We start from the raw sequence: 16,834 nt of genomic DNA on the forward strand, positions 1-16,834 counted from the left end.
TAAGTTCCTGTTAAAGGTGAGATCATATGGTATTTGTCTTTTACCGCCTGGCTTATTTCACTCAGCATAATGCTTTCCAGTTCCATCCATGCTGTTGCAAAGGGTAGTAGCTCCTTCTTTCTTTCTGCTGCATAGAATTCCATTGTGTAAATGTACCATAGTTTTTTGATCCATTCATTTACTGATGGGCATCTAGGTTGCTTACAACTCTTGGCTATTGTAAATTGTGCTGCTATGAACATTGGGGTGCATAGGTTCTTTTGAGTTGGTGTTTTAGGGTTCTTAGGATATAATCCCAGCAGTGGAATTCCTGGGGCAAAAGGCAGGTCCATTTTTAGTTTTCTTAGAAAATTCCATACTGTTTTCCATAGTGGTTGTACCAGTCTGCAATCCCACCAACAGTAAAAATGGTAAGGAAGACTTTATTCAAGGAACTACTGACCTGGGGTTTTTCAGTAGGGGAGAAAGTCAAAGGTTCTGAAAACAGGAATTAAGGAAAAGTGGGGACTTCTAGCCAAGGCTGGAGTCAGCGGATGGGAAATTACAAAGAGGTGGGTGCATCGGGGTAAGAGGGGTCCCGGCTACACTGACCTGACCGGATTCTCGCTGGAGGCAGGTGGGGGGGATCACATAGCAAGGGGGGGGGAGGGATTTTATCAGATAGAAGGATGGGGAATTTTCCCTCACCTGATCCAGCAGGAGTCTTGCTAAACCAAACTAAGGGGCCAAGGGTGGAGCTCACAGTGGGGCCCCTGGGAGAGGAGGGCTTGCAGGAGACCCGCCCAGGTTTGGTCACAGGGAAAATCTTTGTCAAAATACAACTTCGAATAATTGTAAATTAGTTTGGAAAATAATTTATATAACTGTTCTGGAAAGAATGACCAGAACAAAAGCTCATTAAATATTCATCTCTCAAAACAATATAGAAAGATGAATTATCCTAATGGTTGGCTCTGCCACCACCAACAAAAAGTCATTGAATATTGCGTGTCAGGCTCGATACTGCCTGACGTGAAAAAAAAAGAATTAGACACATTCTGCCTTTGCCAGCTCATACAATACAGCAATTAATACCGACAATTTCTAAATCAATGACCAAATTGCTGCCCTTAGAGCAAGATCTTCAATAGGTTTCTTCGAAACACAAACAAAATGGGGGAAAAAATCCCCTTCCATCAGGGTTCTTTCTTTTTCTGCTCGTCCAAGAACCCCTTGCTCAGTCCATAGATTTTCCTGCCTCACCACCTCCGCACACCCACCCATTCCTCCCTAACTTCTCAATCCCCTAATCATCACCCCAACATACACACACACACACACACACACACACACACACACACACACACACGGCTCTTTGGAGCCTCTTGCGCCTGCGCACATGACTGCACACATTGCAGTCATACCCGCCAGAAGGGGGCAGGCCATGATTTTTTGTCCTCCACGCCTAAGTTCTGTCGCCCCTCTTCTCCTAGCCTTTCTCCGAGCTGCGGCCTGGATACGCTTCCTTAGCAACGAGTTGCCCTTGGCAACAGGAGGACGCAAACTGGTAGGCTAGGTCTCCCCACTTGCTGTTGGAGGTCCAGGCCGAATCATGACGGAGATCTTGTGCCAGTGGCTCAACCAAGAGTTGAAGGTTTCCCAGACCGTGAGTGAGTNCTTGGCTATTGTAAATTGTGCTGCTATGAACATTGGGGTGCATAGGTTCTTTTGAGTTGGTGTTTTAGGGTTCTTAGGATATAATCCCAGCAGTGGAATTCCTGGGGCAAAAGGCAGGTCCATTTTTAGTTTTCTTAGAAAATTCCATACTGTTTTCCATAGTGGTTGTACCAGTCTGCAATCCCACCAACAGTAAAAATGGTAAGGAAGACTTTATTCAAGGAACTACTGACCTGGGGTTTTTCAGTAGGGGAGAAAGTCAAAGGTTCTGAAAACAGGAATTAAGGAAAAGTGGGGACTTCTAGCCAAGGCTGGAGTCAGCGGATGGGAAATTACAAAGAGGTGGGTGCATCGGGGTAAGAGGGGTCCCGGCTACACTGACCTGACCGGATTCTCGCTGGAGGCAGGTGGGGGGGATCACATAGCAAGGGGGGGGGAGGGATTTTATCAGATAGAAGGATGGGGAATTTTCCCTCACCTGATCCAGCAGGAGTCTTGCTAAACCAAACTAAGGGGCCAAGGGTGGAGCTCACAGTGGGGCCCCTGGGAGAGGAGGGCTTGCAGGAGACCCGCCCAGGTTTGGTCACAGGGAAAATCTTTGTCAAAATACAACTTCGAATAATTGTAAATTAGTTTGGAAAATAATTTATATAACTGTTCTGGAAAGAATGACCAGAACAAAAGCTCATTAAATATTCATCTCTCAAAACAATATAGAAAGATGGATTATCCTAATGGTTGGCTCTGCCACCACCAACAAAAAGTCATTGAATATTGCGTGTCAGGCTCGATACTGCCTGATGTGAAAAAAAAAGAATTAGACACATTCTGCCTTTGCCAGCTCATACACTACAGCAATTAATACCGACAATTTCTAAATCAATGACCAAATTGCTGCCCTTAGAGCAAGATCTTCAATAGGTTTCTTCGAAAGACAAACAAAATGGGGGGAAAAATCCCCTTCCATCAGGGTTCTTTCTTTTTCTGCTCATCCAAGAACCCCTTGCTCTTGCTCAGTCCATAGCTTTTCCTGCCTCACCACCTCCGCACACCCACCCATTCCTCCCTAACTTCTCAATCCCCTAATCATCACCCCAACACACACACACACACACACACACACACACACACACACGGCTCTTTGGAATCTCTTGCGCCTGCGCACATTGCAGTCATACCCGCCAGAAGGGGGCAGGCCATGATTTTTTTGTCCTCCACGCCTAAGTTCTGTCGCCCCTCTTCTCCTAGCCTTTCGCCGAGCTGCGGCCTGGATACGCTTCCTTAGCAACGAGTTGCCCTTGGCAACAGGAGGACGCAAACCGGTAGGCTAGGTCTCCCCACTTGCTGTTGGAGGTCCAGGCCGAATCATGACGGAGATCTTGTGCCAGTGGCTCAACCAAGAGTTGAAGGTTTCCCAGACCGTGAGTGAGTGACACAACCCCGGAAAGCGGGCCCGGGGCCAGTGGTGTGCGGAGCCCGAGAGTGGCGCGCTGTTGGAAGGTGGCTGGGCTGTCGCGAGCTGCACAGGTGGCGCGCCCGCGGGGCACTGGCAGCGCCCTGGGCCTGTCCAGCGCCCCCTCTTCCCTCACCACAGCCACCCCCGGGCTTCTCCCATTCCCACTCTGCCGCCCGGTGGGCCCAACCCCGCAGTTTCTATCCTGCTCTGCGGGAAACCACTGAAATAGGAAACCTTAAAGCCAGGTACCACATTCCTAACCAGTTATGATACCGGCTCCAGTATAAAATGGACCCCAGTCGCCCTTTCCGTACTTATCTGCCATCAGGAGAGGTGTGTGGGACATGAGTTAATGCAGAGTATGTTACCATCTACATATTTAGCAGTTTTAGCCCCAAATTGTATTTAGCCCCAAATACAAACAGTTATTTCTGACCGGCATTACTCTTGCCCACAGCTAACTTTATTCTAGTCTAATTTTATCCCAACTGTCAAGATGCCACCTGAAGTCTCCAAATCTCACAACCAGAGAGACAATTGTATATGCTGACAACTTCTGTGATAGCCAAGTCATTCCAACTCAGCACCACACTCTGCCTCATCTTCTTTCTGTTTGTTTCAACAACAGGTTTTTGCTGGTTGGTTGGTTGGTTGGTTGGCTCCCCAGCTGGTATGGTTTTTGCTCAAGGCAAGAGGATTTTAGTCTAAATCTTTCAGTCTGTATTTCCAAAAGCACCCTTGCATAACACCAACTTGCAACCTCTCACTGAATCTTCAGGCACGCATACCAGACCCTGTGCTAAGCCCTAAAACAGACAAAGAAACAAGCAACCCTAAGAAGCATTGCCTCAGGTGTACGGATTAGTAAAGAGGCTGAGAGAACTTAGTGGTTTGTTCAGGGTCACACAGCTAGATTTTGAAGCTAGATCTCTGACTTGTGCTCTTAGGCACTTTATTGTATGTTAGAGGTAATACTTAGGGGATCTAATTTTTTAAAAGTCAGCTCTTCCAAATGCATTCATACCAGCTCCCTTCATAGGAATTATTGGTCAATTTGAAGTCACAAAAATACAAAAATTCAAGCACCAAGGCAGTTGTACCTTCACAGTGCATAACATAATTCCTAGATGGCTAAGTGTCAAAGGTGGATTTATTGGTGTTTGTATAGAAATGGTTCTCTCCGTACATTACTTGCCAGGACAAAGAAAACAGTATAAGAATGCTACGTAAGTGCATTTGCTTTCCTTGATGAGACTGGATAATGTTCAGTCATTTTGGAGAGGCAGCTAAACTGAATTGATTTCTGAATTATTCTGAAAGGCAGACGTCAGTTTGGATAAAGCATGTTATTGAATTTGAATGTGTTGCCTGGACTACCCCGGATATCAGAAGTAAAAAAAAATGAATTCCAATGATCCTCAACGGAGAAGTCTCCCTCCACTTAATCGGGGGAGGTCTCTGGAGTCACTGAAAAGGTGGTCAGTCTCAACACGTGAGGATTAACTTCCATGTTACCAAAGCTGAGAATTTTCATGGAGTTACATTTAACCAGTCCATTTCTCCTGGAAAACAATGCTTAGCAGTGTATGTGAATGAAATGTCTTAGAATACAAAGAGTTGCCCAACACGGAATTACCCCTGAAATTCAAGCCATTATTTTTATAATGAAAACTAAGTAATGTAGTGTTACTAAAGAATTTGCTGTAAAGATTTTTAAGAATGCTCCATTATTTGCCTATTTTTACAAAACTCTTATGAATTCACCATAAAAATATTCTCCATAAATAACTGGACATTCTCCATAATTGAGTAGAAGCCATTAAATTCCATGTACTGAACCAATCAGATCCTTTGTAAAGTGGATGTACAAGACAGTCCATGTTCTTTAAGATTCTGGGTGTGGCTATGTTGACATTTTTGCAGTATCCAAAGTAGAAATAATAACCTCTAGGTCCCAATTTTATGCCCTGAAAAGAATAAGAATTGCTATTCACTTGGGAGAATATTAAATGAGGTTGCAAATGAAAGTTACCTACTGTAGTTCTTAACATCTATTACATCAAGATACTAAACAAATATATTATTTCAACTATTCTTCTGTCTCTCACTTTAGAATGATGCTTGGTACAGTGCTTGTCACATAATAGGCATTTAGTAAATAATTGTTTATTACATCAAAGTCTGAGAAGAGGCTTCAGGCTGAACCTCCTGGATTTGTTCATCCTGAAAAAGTCCCTCTGGGTTCTTTGATCCTCTGATTTGTGATTTCTTTAGCTGTGTTTATTACTCTCATCAAGCTCTTAGAGATTGTTTCCTACTGACTGAAGTTACGTGTTTCTGCTTTTCTAAATCAGGGCTCCCATTTATCAGGAGGAAAGGATAGCAGGTAACCTATCCTGGCCATTGAACACCATGCACATCTTAATGTGCTGGTATCCAGAAGACCAGATTCATGGATTAGACTGCTCATCGAAAATGAGAAGTTAGACATATCAAGAGAACCCTCAAATTCAGCTAATATTTGATTTGTCTTACTTATCTTCTCTAGAGATGATGCATCTACAGGCTGTGACAGGTTAGATTAGATTAGATTAGACTCTATTAGGTTCGATTAGACTAGATTCTGTGTGAGTCAGATTCCTTCCTCCTCCCTCCTTTTCCGTCAGTGGATGAGCAGACCTGTTCACTGTTATTTCTCAGTGTCACTAATACTACAAAGGTTTCTGCAAGTGCACAATGTGTGTATTCTTCCATTACAGCAAATCTCTACTCTGAATAAAGTTAATTAATATATCCAAAGATTATAATTTACATGATATTTAAAACAATTAAATAGAAAAGTTGAATTGTAACATATATGCTATGCTCCTTGTTAGTTTCTTTTTTGTATAAGTGGGTCTTTGTAGCTGGCTAACTTTATTCTTTTATAATAAGTCCCAGTAACTTTGGTTTTGCAAGGTGATATTTTCTATTATTTGTCCCAGGATTTAAAGGCATTCTTTATTTGGGTCCCCTTGTGCACCAATTGTACTTTATTGATTAGGTCTTATGTCAAAACCTTTTCAAAAGTATCACATTTTATTTTTGTAGAGAGATTTTTAAATATCCTATTGTAAAGGATAAATAGATAATTAAATAAATAGATATTTAAATATCTCTTTGGTAAAGAGATATTTAAATATCCTCAATAAATACTATTGAGTATTTATTTATATACACTTTATAATATATTGTGGTGACCTTTTATTAGTTTATGGTGACATCACCAATCGTAGAGTCATAGAATTTTAGAATCAAAAAGAATCTTTAGTATCAAAAAGAATCTTAGACGTTGTTTAATTCTTTCTTGCCATGTGAAGTCATTAAATAAGACATGTGTAGAGATTTGTTTAGGCTTATACAGCTAGGTAGTGGCAAGTTAGTGGTAGATTCAGAGTCTTCTGACTTTTAATTCACTCCTCTTTTAATCTGGTGTCCTTATCCACACATTTTTCTCATGCTTCATCCCTCAGGGTCATTAGGAAATACATTGCTTCTTGTATAATACAGCATATTTTGATATTTTCTGGTTAGCTCAGCAGCATTTCCCTTGATTAAAACTTGGCTTCCTTTGATAAGAAATCGACACAGCAAATCTATTAACATAAGGCTATTGTGTAAGTCAATGCCAAAATTTTAAGATTTGACATCCTTTCAAGGAAAGGATGTCACCCAAAATTCAAACCATTAAAGAAGGTCATCATAAGCTAGAGATTTTGTTTCAAACAGTAAATCTTGAGAAGCATGATAAAGTCTTCAAAGGAGAAGATGGCTCGTCGGATTAGCACTGAGGAAAAGACCTTGTCAGAGTCCCCTACCTGAAGACCACAGTGTAAACTGGTTGAGCAAAGTAGGGTTTACTGACTTGTTGCCCACGAAAGAGAACACATTTCATGGGGACCTGTGGGGCATCTCAATGAGAGGGTGTTAGAAAGGATGTATAATGTTTGGTCTTGTGTTAGGTGTTTTTGAGGAGGGTTCAAGGAAGCACTGCTTGGCTCAGTGTCGGGTACTCTCAGAAGCATAGGCACGTCTGTGATTGGGTGTCTTCTCCAGAAAGTGGAGAGAATAAAGTGTGGCAGAACCATGATTAGTAAAAAAGTAGCAACCACTCATAATGGTCGGATTAGTGGATGTTGGTCTTTCAGTGTTTTGGACAATATTGTTTTTGTCTGAGTACATATATGATTACAGAGGGATTTTGTTTTTGTCTTGATCCATCAGGGTCTCAGAGTGGCTTTGTCCAGTGTTGGTGTGCTGTGAAATGGATTAGGTTCGGTAGGAGAAGGGCAAGGTCAAGCTGTGAGGGCTGGGCCAGGTCCTGGGAACACCAAGGCCTCCTGGGGCCAGGCTGGTTCCCAGCCTTCAGCAGCTGCTCTTCTCCTTCTTGAATGAAGGTCAATTTGCTTGGCTTTTTAAATGTGGTTGATATCGCAGGCTAGATCTTTGCTCTTCTATGGGAGGAGCAAAGGCCACAGGGCATAGAAGGTAAAGGTCTAAAGACTTCTATCTACCATTCCAAAATCCAAATATCTCTATTCATTTAATGGCAACACTTAACCAGGAATATTGTGATGCTATGTTTATTTTTTCCTTCTCCCACTGAGATGTTTTACATAGAAATCAACTGCTTTTGATTCCACATGTTTCTGGTGGGAGTTTTATAGCTTTTCTGGCCCTAAATGTGAGCCTGTATCTGAATTTAAGAACAATGTCAAATATTGCTCTCTGAAATTTGAGTTAACCTTTTAAATGAGAATGTTTGTATCCCTTGGCCAGTGGGGCTCAGCTGGTCAGAGCATCATCCCATACACTGAGAAGTTCGGGTTCTATTCTTGGTGAGGGCACATACCAAGGAGGTGGGTTGGACCCTTGGCCAGGGCACATTCGGGAGGCACCTACTTGATGTCTGTCTCGCATGTCGATGTTTTTCTCTCTCTCTTCCTCTCTCTCTAAAAAGTAATGAAAAGATGTCCTTTGGTGAGGATTTAAAAAAATATATTATAGTCATTTAAATGCACGGAGTCCATGAGTCAAAATGTACTGAGGATCTGTTATTGAGCTTATGAATTGTCTAATTAATAAAGCCTGTTATCTTAAATGAGGAGACATTAATAATAACAATTTCAGTGAGCATTTACTATATGCCAGGAATGCTAAGCACTTTACATGCAATATCTCAAACTAACTCTCATGAAGTAGAGCCCATCACTCCCCCTCTCTTAAAGGTGAGCAGCTGAGGTTATCACAGCTGTCCAAAGCCCAGTGGCTTCTACATGACCAAGGAGCCCCGCCAACCCAGAAAACCTCTCCCCAGAGCCCAGGCTCTCCTCTTTGCCACTTTGGAGCACAGAAGGCCTCCTTCCTTCAAGTGCCTTCTCCAGCTGCCTCAGGACTGGTTGTGTAAAGAAGTTCGTGGACCATTTCACCCACATCAACGGTTTCAGCACGAGGAACTTCAGTGATGGGGATCAGTGTTGCGGATCTTGGGAGATGGGAGGCACCGCTGAGTCGTGGCCGACCAACCTCATCCTGGGGGTAAATCATGTCAGAGCTCAGCATGGAGCTCGTCCCTGGGCTCCCATGGTCTGTCCATTTCTCATGCTGCTCCTTGTCCTAGAGTCAACCACCTCTTCTTTCTCATAGGGAATTCCAGTTGTTAGTGAGAATTAACTTATAAAGTGGGGGCTGTCCTGAAATTAGTTGTGGTACTCAGAAATATCTAGTGGGAAGAAAACAAACTAAAGAGGCAAAAATAAACTTTCCTTTTTTTCCTTACCATTTCTCTCCATCAGCCCCTCTCTTTTTCTCTCTTTGGCTTCTTATCTGTTCTCATTATATATATATATTTTTTGTCTTTTCTTCCCTAATTTCTTGCATGCATTTTTCTCTCTTCATTATTTCTTACACATATTTTCCCTTAGTTTTCCCTTTGTTGCTTTTGTTGGTTGCTGTAGTTTTCACACATTGTTCCCTTTTCAGTCTGGGTAGCACACAGGAAATCTGAAGTGTCCTGTGCACACAAAACTGCAGATAGAGGTTTTTGTACTTGGCTATTTGTAGTAAACTTCTTGACAATGAAATAATAAGTGTTTATTATTCTTCTTTGACCTTTATACACATAAATGCCTCTATTTTATCTGTATTAGAATTGCCCTATTAATACCACATGGCAATTCAAAGGAAGTGGATTATGGTTTTATTTCTCTAGTGACCTTTTTGTAGCAAACAGTTGGTTATTGACTGTTTGCCTGCTACATTGAGAGTAATGGGATTAAATGCAATTATTTCCCAGTTATTCATGGGCTAGACTTTAGGCATTCAGTCCACATGAACAACAGGCCCAGGGCAAAATCCCGAGGAAGGGGGTGGAGGAACGAGACCATCTGAGTGCTGGGGACATCATGGCTTCCTGGGTGCAAAGCTGTAGTCATTAGATTATTCATAGGAGTCCATAGTCTCTTTGTCCAGTGGCTCTTCAGAAACTAAGAGAAGAATACAGATGGACTAGGGTAGAGAGAGAAGGGCGAAAGCAGAGAGAAGGAAGCAACAGATAGAAGAGAAGCAAAGCACATCCAGAGCAGCCCAGATGGCCCAGTGGGACAGGGGTGGCAGCTGAGATCAGGGAACACAATTGGTGGCCAGTGATGGCAGGTCTCTGAGGACAGGAGAAAGCATCAATGACTCAGGAGGAGGAGGAGGTGGCACATCTCATCCTTTGGAGGCAGAAGCAGCCATTTGGATTTCATTTGCTCCAAATATTTCTACAGATGCCGGAAGACATGGTCAATAGATTCTACTGCTCGACAGTTCAGGAGCTCATCCCGAGCAGATGAGATCAGTGGGAATACGGAACACATTTTTTAAACTGCTTCATTATATACTGATTCACCTAAGTATAAGGGTGTTATTAAGAGCATAAAATATTTTGAGCACAAAAATTAGGAAGACTTTGGGCAAAATTGTGGGCTGGTGTCAGATATGCAAGAGTCTGATTCCTGTGATCATGTGTCGTCTTGTGAGTGAGGTCTCTCTGCAGTGGCCTTTCTGGAAAAACTCACTCCGCCCCACTGCAACCCCACAAGGAGCATCAGGTCTGCAATCAGCATCTCTTCACCTACAGCCAGCTGCCTCATTATCAGTCAAATAGATAACAGAGGCCAATCTGGGACGAGTGAGCTTGTGACACCGCATGATAGATTGTGCAATATTTTGACTGCTGTTGCTTAAAAGACCCTCACAGAAACCTGTTGAAGAGTTCTGCAGGATTTTGAAACCATTTGAGAGATGACAGCTTAAATATCATCTTTGAATACCGTGTAACCCTATATCCTTCACGTCATAAAGAAATGCAGGTGACCCCAAACTAAGGACTTTTTTAAAAAGAGCAAATTCTGTTTAACACTTCATTTTCTTTTTTTCTGCCCTTATCACCATGTGGTATGTGGTAGGCTCCGTACTAAGCAGTTCTCCTACATCACCTTTAATCTTTAAAATAGCTCTTCAAGGTAGGCATAGATGTGCTCTGTTTGTTCTAGAGATAAGAAACTCAGGAAATCCACAGCTACTAAGGGGCAAAGTCAAGATTTCAACACAGATATCTCTGGCTCCAAAGCCTGTTTCCCTCGGTGCCTCTCCATCACTGCACAGAACAACAACTGGACCAGAGTAATCCCCCAAACACCAAGGAAAAGCTTAACTATTTTCTGTAGGCTTTATTTTAGAGAGTGCAGATGGTTTTCATAAAATTTCCATTGTAAAAAGGTTAAAATTAAGTCTAAATTATTGTTTTAAAAGTTAGAGTGTGCCAAACTTGGCCAGAATACTCTGCCAGCATCGCCCACAGGTTGTATTAATAATTAAGGCATTACAGTGTAATTTTATAAAATATAATGAAGGTTTGTGTTTAAATATGAGGTTATAAATTTTATTGGTTTGTGTGTTAATTTGATCAAAAATTGTCTTTTCTTTCAAAGTTTCACATCAAGTACTGATATATATTTATGCATGACTTTTGAGAAGACTTATACCGTTCCACTTTAATTTGGTTATTAAAAATATTTCTAGAAGCATTTTTATGGAATTTTTGAGTTCAGATTAAATTATGGAGTTTATGAGTGCATAATGCAAATGTATAAACTCTATGTACAGCATATTTACTTTTAAATCTCTGTGTTTAAAATTCAGATCCCAAGTCCTTTGCAAAGGCATTTTCCAATGGCTACCTAATTGGAGAAGTTCTACACAAATTTGAACTTCAGAATGACTTTTCAGAATTTTCAGACACCAGGTTAGTAAGGTTGTTTCTTACTTTAAAAAAGGTTCATTTCTCTGGCATTTCAACAGGTTCTCTGGCCTTCAATATTAACTTTTAAGAATCCCCAATCTCAACATGCCCTTTAAAGCCTAAACCAGCCAAGAATACCTTTGGAATGGAAATTGTCACTTCCTCATGACACGTGTCATTGTCCCAGGTTGCAGCAAGATAATTGTCCTCATCTTTAAAAGAGACCCATTTTAATATCTTCTAATTTCTGCAGTCTTAAGATAGATTAGTTATTCTGTAGTTAAATGGTTCTACTTTCTTTGAGAGAGGAAATCAAAGAGCTATGGTGTCCTGGTCACTTGGTGTTTTATGTGTTGTGTGTTACAAATATAAAATAGAACATAATTAATAGTAAAATAAATTCATAATATTTTTTGTTTTAGCAACTATATTGAGATATGATTCACATATCATAATTCATCATTGAAAGCATGCAATTGGTGGTTTTAAGTATATTTTCATATTCATAGCCATCGCCACTGTCTACACTCCCAGCCTCTGGTGCCCACGCATCTTTTTCCGGCCCCTGTACATTTTGTAGTGATGGACTCAAACGAGATGTGGTGTTTTGGGACTGGCTTCTTCCACTTAGGGTGTTTTCAAGGTTCATCTGTGTTGGCCCATGTATAAGTACTGCTTCATTTCTGTTTATTTGCTGCATAATTATGGTTGGATATACCCCATTTTGTTTATGAAGTTATCAATTGATGGATATGAGTTATTTTCAGTTTTTGATTATTATGAATAATGCTGCTATAAAATATTGTGTTTTTTACATGGAAATGTTTTCATTTCTCTTGGGTATACACTTGGAGTGGAATTGCTGGGTTACATGGTCTGAGTTCACATTTTAAGAAACAGCCAAACCATTTTTGCAAAGTGCCTGCCCCATTTACATGCACACTAGCCGTGTATGAAGTTTGGAATTTCTCCATGTCCTCATGAACAATGGCTTACTGCCTTTTTTATTTTGGCAATTGTAGTGGGTTTGGACAAATGTGTAATGACATGTATCCACCATTATAGTATCATACAGAGTACTGTCACTACCCCAAATCTTCTGGGCTCTGCCTACTCATCCCTCCCTCACCTCAACATTCAGCAACCACTGATCTTTTTACTGTTTCCATATTTTTGCCTTTTCTACAATGTCATATACTTGGAATCATACAGTATGAGGCCTTCTGAGATTGGCTTCCTTCAAGGACTAATATGTATTTAAGCTTCCTTCAGATTTTGTCATGGCTTGATAGCTTATTTCTTCTCGGTGATTAATAATCTTCCATGGTCCGGCCGTACCACAGTTTCCTTGGCCATTCACCTACTGATGGGTATCACGGCTGCTTCCAAGTTTAGGCAATTATGAATACAACTGCTGGAGACACCCATGGGCAGGTTTTTGTGTGAACATAAATTTTGAACTCTTTCAGGAAGTGCCAAGAAGCGAGATTGCTGGATTGTAAAGTTCTTTGCCTCTTTTTAAACGTTTTTGAGGAGCTTTAAATCTGTCTGTCTCTCGGATGGCTGCTGGTTTTTACAGCGCCTGCTACAGCTTCAGGGCTGCGCGGGGCCGGGCGGAGGGAACGGAAATGGGGCACGCTAACATGGCTGCAAGCTCTCTGCTTAGTGAGATGTTTTGCTGCTGTTGTCAAATAAATGCTCCTTGAATTGTTACACACCTTTGACTAATTTCTAGAGTTGTGAAAAGGTTGATTTTTTATAATTTTTGGCAGTGTTCAAGTTACCTTCGTAGAGGAATGGAGTTTCACAAGCCCTTCCGCTGCCCTTCCTGAGGGCCGACTCCGAGTCCATCATGTGCAGACAGTTCCCATGAAAACGCTCTAGTTGTCGGCTGTCTGCAGCAGGTCTCTGCTGAGCAGCACCTGCGGTGCACGTCTTCTGGGCAAAAAAATCTGATCTTCCACCCTAGAGGGGGGCGATTCTTCCACAATGCAGATTTGCAGGTTTTGTAGCTAATAATGGTAGGACACAAGATAAGTCATGGATTGGAAATACATGTTCACCCCAGATAAGTCCGCAAGTTTCCATGGCACTGAGGAATGTTCTAACGCACACCCTTCCCCCATCTCTCACGCCTCGTGCCGGAGGGTGAGGTGTACAAGTTCCCTCACAGTCTGGCCCCAACTGCCTCACCTGCCTGTGCTCCAGCCCTTGGCCCCCTCTGCTCCCGCCTGCACTGCCTTCCCTTTCTCAGAAGCCAGGGCCATCCTCCGAGGTCTATTTTCAGAGGCGGGGTGGGGGGGGGGGGCAGACAGTGCCCCTGCCCCCCTTTCCCTGTTTGCCCTCTCAGGAGTTCTCATGTGCACAGGCTGATTCGCCCCAACCTGTGTGTGAGCAGATTTCCAGTCCTTTGTTGTCATTGTTTATTTCCCTTTCATGGAAGTTATAAACTTTTCCTACACATTTCCTTCTTCTAATACTGATCTCTTTGCTGTCACTTCCTTTACTAGAGTCTCTTTCACATTTCACATGGCACAGTCAAACACCGTGAAGTGAGAGGTATTGCGCTGTTTTTCTTTGCATCTCTAAGGCCATCACAAACAATATTTGGCTTTCAGGAAATATTTTTGAGTTAATGAATGACTGCCTCGCCTGGAAAATCGTACACATAGAAACCCTGCGTAAACTTCTCAGTAAGAAGATAAAAACTCTATGCCCCTGTCATTAGGTGTGATATTTCCATTAGCTTAAGGAACTTGAGACATTCCCGTTTCTCTTTCCTTGGGTGTGTCTTGTAAGGTGCTGCCTCGTGCGACCCTCACCCACCTTGTCAGCTGCATTTCCCACCAACCTGGACCCCTAAGCTAAGCTGCTCTGGTCCACAAACACGCCACCTGTGTTTGTTATGCCTCGGACCTTTGTATAGTAATAATCTTCCTTCACTTCCAACACAAGAAACTTTATTCATTCTTAAGACTAACTGGAAGTCCATGCTTTCTCTAAAGTCTTCTTTGACTTCCCCAGAAGATTTAGTGCCCTGCTTGTTTGTCCTAAAAACACTTTGGATGGTCCTTTCCTTGTCCCATTAAGTGACTTATTTACTTACACTTCAGTTCTCTGCCAGGTGTCAGCCACATGAAGGTGCCCAAACAATGGCTCATGAACGAGTATATAAGTGTTTTCTCCTCAACTGGACTGCAGAGTTGCTGGAAGTTGCAAAGTGTGTTTATTCTTCGTGTGCCTGGCACTGTCCGCAGCCCACAGCAGACGCACACCGGTATTTCTCAGTGGATGAACGAATGATGCAGAAAGGGCACCTGCGTAGCCACAGAAAACTTAAGGGACCACACTGACCATATGGCACATGCAGGATTTCAGGCGGACTGAACTGGCTGTTGTTAGCAGGGTCATAGGGGGCCTTTGTGTGAAGTGGTAAAAGGGACCCGATCCACGTGGGCACGGCCGTGAAGGCACAGGTGTTTGTGAACAGAAAGTATTTGTGCAGAGGACAGGAGTGGATGAAGCAGGCTTGTGCCAGGGGCAGGGCTTGGCAAACGGAGCACAGGGCAGCTTNACCGGTATTTCTCAGTGGATGAACGAATGATGCAGAAAGGGCACCTGCGTAGCCACAGAAAACTTAAGGGACCACACTGACCATATGGCACATGCAGGATTTCAGGCGGACTGAACTGGCTGTTGTTAGCAGGGTCATAGGGGGCCTTTGTGCGAAGTGGTAAAAGGGACTCGATCCACGAGGGCACGGCCATGAAGGCACAGGTGTTTGTGAACAGAAAGTATTTGTGCAGAGGACAGGGGTGGATGAAGCAGGCTTGTGCCAGGAGCAGGGCTTGGCAAACGGAGCACAGGGCAGCTTTCACAGCCCTGCTCGGCCCCTGGACAGGCGTGTGCCCTGCTTATCGTCATGCATGACAGTCCTGCTTGCCCCGCTGCAGAGGACAGATGTTCTGGCCCACCGGGGTCATCGCAATCCCAAAGGTGGGGAGGGGCACCTACCTACCCTGACAACCAAATACGATCCATCGTTAATTTTTGGAACAATCCACTTTCAAGCGGTCTTCTAAAGAGGGTGAAGACCAGTGTGTCCATGAACATGGCCTTTTGTAATATTGTGTACTTGGTGAGGAAAGAATTCTTCTTTGTTAAAACCTATTTTTTTAGGCAGCTGTCTAGTGCCGGAGCTCATGATTCGGAGATTTTGTCTAATACTTTTAGTTTCTTTAGTCTAAAATGTAAACAATAAACTAAGTGTATATTGCCAACAACTTAGTTATTTGCCTTGGAAATTACTGAATCCTAAGAATAACCCATCTAACTCTGAAAGAATTCTGTTTTAGAATATTTTTAGTCCATCTCAAAGGGTGGAAAATGAGCGGATTAGTTAAAAGAATGAAAAGTAAAGTAAAGAAGCATAGATATCTTTGGGAAGGCAGCTTCTATTTACTCTGGAAAGCATATCCCCTCACCAGGGAGCAAGGAGGAGAGGAGACAGGTAATCCCTTGGCAAATTAGAACTGCAAGTAGGGAGGGAGAAGGCTTTTCCCAGAGTACGTTTCCTATTCCTCAGAGTCATCACTGACGTCATGGGCTATGTCTCCAGGGCAAGAATGTCCCTGTGGTTCCTCCCTGTTCACAAACAACTGTTGGTGACCATGTCAAGAGTGGACAAGAGTGGAGTCCACAAGAGTGGATTTCCAGCAGTTCACACGCCAGTAATATTCCCCACGTTTTGAGTGGTTGGACATTTGGAATATGAATTTAAAAATCACAGAGAAAAGTACTTTTAGACCTTGATGCTTTGGCCTGTCCATAAGAGGTATTTTAAAGCCTCATGTGTGACTGAGTCATGCTCTCAGCAGGCTTCCAGGGTGTTCTGCTGGCCTCGTAATCTGTCACTTTCACTGAGTGCAGGGCTGTGCTTTGATGAAATTGGGAAATGAGCAGTGTTTGTTTTTGGATTCTCCCTCCTGACTTACGTTGCTCTTAACCTCTGCTGCCTGTGGTTACGACCCAGGTCACAGCTCTGACAAGTGGCTCTCAGGTCACATCTTCCCAAGTTCAGGTAGTGGACTCCTGGGGTTGGAAGGGCCTGCCAGCTTTACTGTGAAGGAAGAGGAAAAGGATAGAAGGTACCTGTCCAAGGAATATAACCACCAGTCATTGATCTGACCGTCATCATTCCCAGCTGTACTCTTTAAAAGACGGTCTGCTCTACCCCAATCATTTTAGGCAAATGTCTGTCACCTCGACCTGTAAGGTCATTGGTGGGGGAATCGAATTGCAAACATGCACCTGAGAAGACCTGAGAAAAATGTTTGCTCTTATTGTTAAGCTTTCCCAGTGGCATTCATTATATCTTCTCATCTTCTCTAAGATCT

The 16,834-nt window shown here is 42.8% G+C and overlaps 1 protein-coding gene across 8 annotated transcripts in view; it reads left to right on the plus strand.

Annotated features, from left to right (window-relative positions):
• The first annotated feature begins 1,434 nt into the window (after positions 1 to 1,434).
• SPEF2 (sperm flagellar and cilia associated 2) overlaps positions 1,435 to 16,834 on the plus strand; it is a 141,148-nt gene continuing 125,748 nt past the window's right edge. For 4 of the 8 annotated variants that reach the window (XM_037063160.1, XM_037063162.1, XM_037063161.1 and 1 more), the window contains exons 1-2: positions 2,916 to 3,081; positions 11,339 to 11,441. In XM_037063160.1, the coding sequence (XP_036919055.1) occupies positions 3,024 to 3,081; positions 11,339 to 11,441 (161 nt within the window). In that variant the 5' untranslated portion in view covers positions 2,916 to 3,023. Of the gene's footprint in view, positions 1,650 to 2,912; positions 3,082 to 11,338; positions 11,442 to 16,834 lie in introns of those variants that run through there. The other 4 variants (XM_037063157.1, XM_037063159.1, XM_037063158.1 and 1 more) reach the window with 3 other exon arrangements.

The sequence above is a fragment of the Sturnira hondurensis genome, unplaced genomic scaffold (assembly GCF_014824575.4).
Source record: "Sturnira hondurensis isolate 20B ecotype Veracruz unplaced genomic scaffold, ASM1482457v3 Scaffold0014384, whole genome shotgun sequence".
Classification (NCBI taxonomy): Eukaryota; Metazoa; Chordata; class Mammalia; order Chiroptera; family Phyllostomidae; genus Sturnira; species Sturnira hondurensis.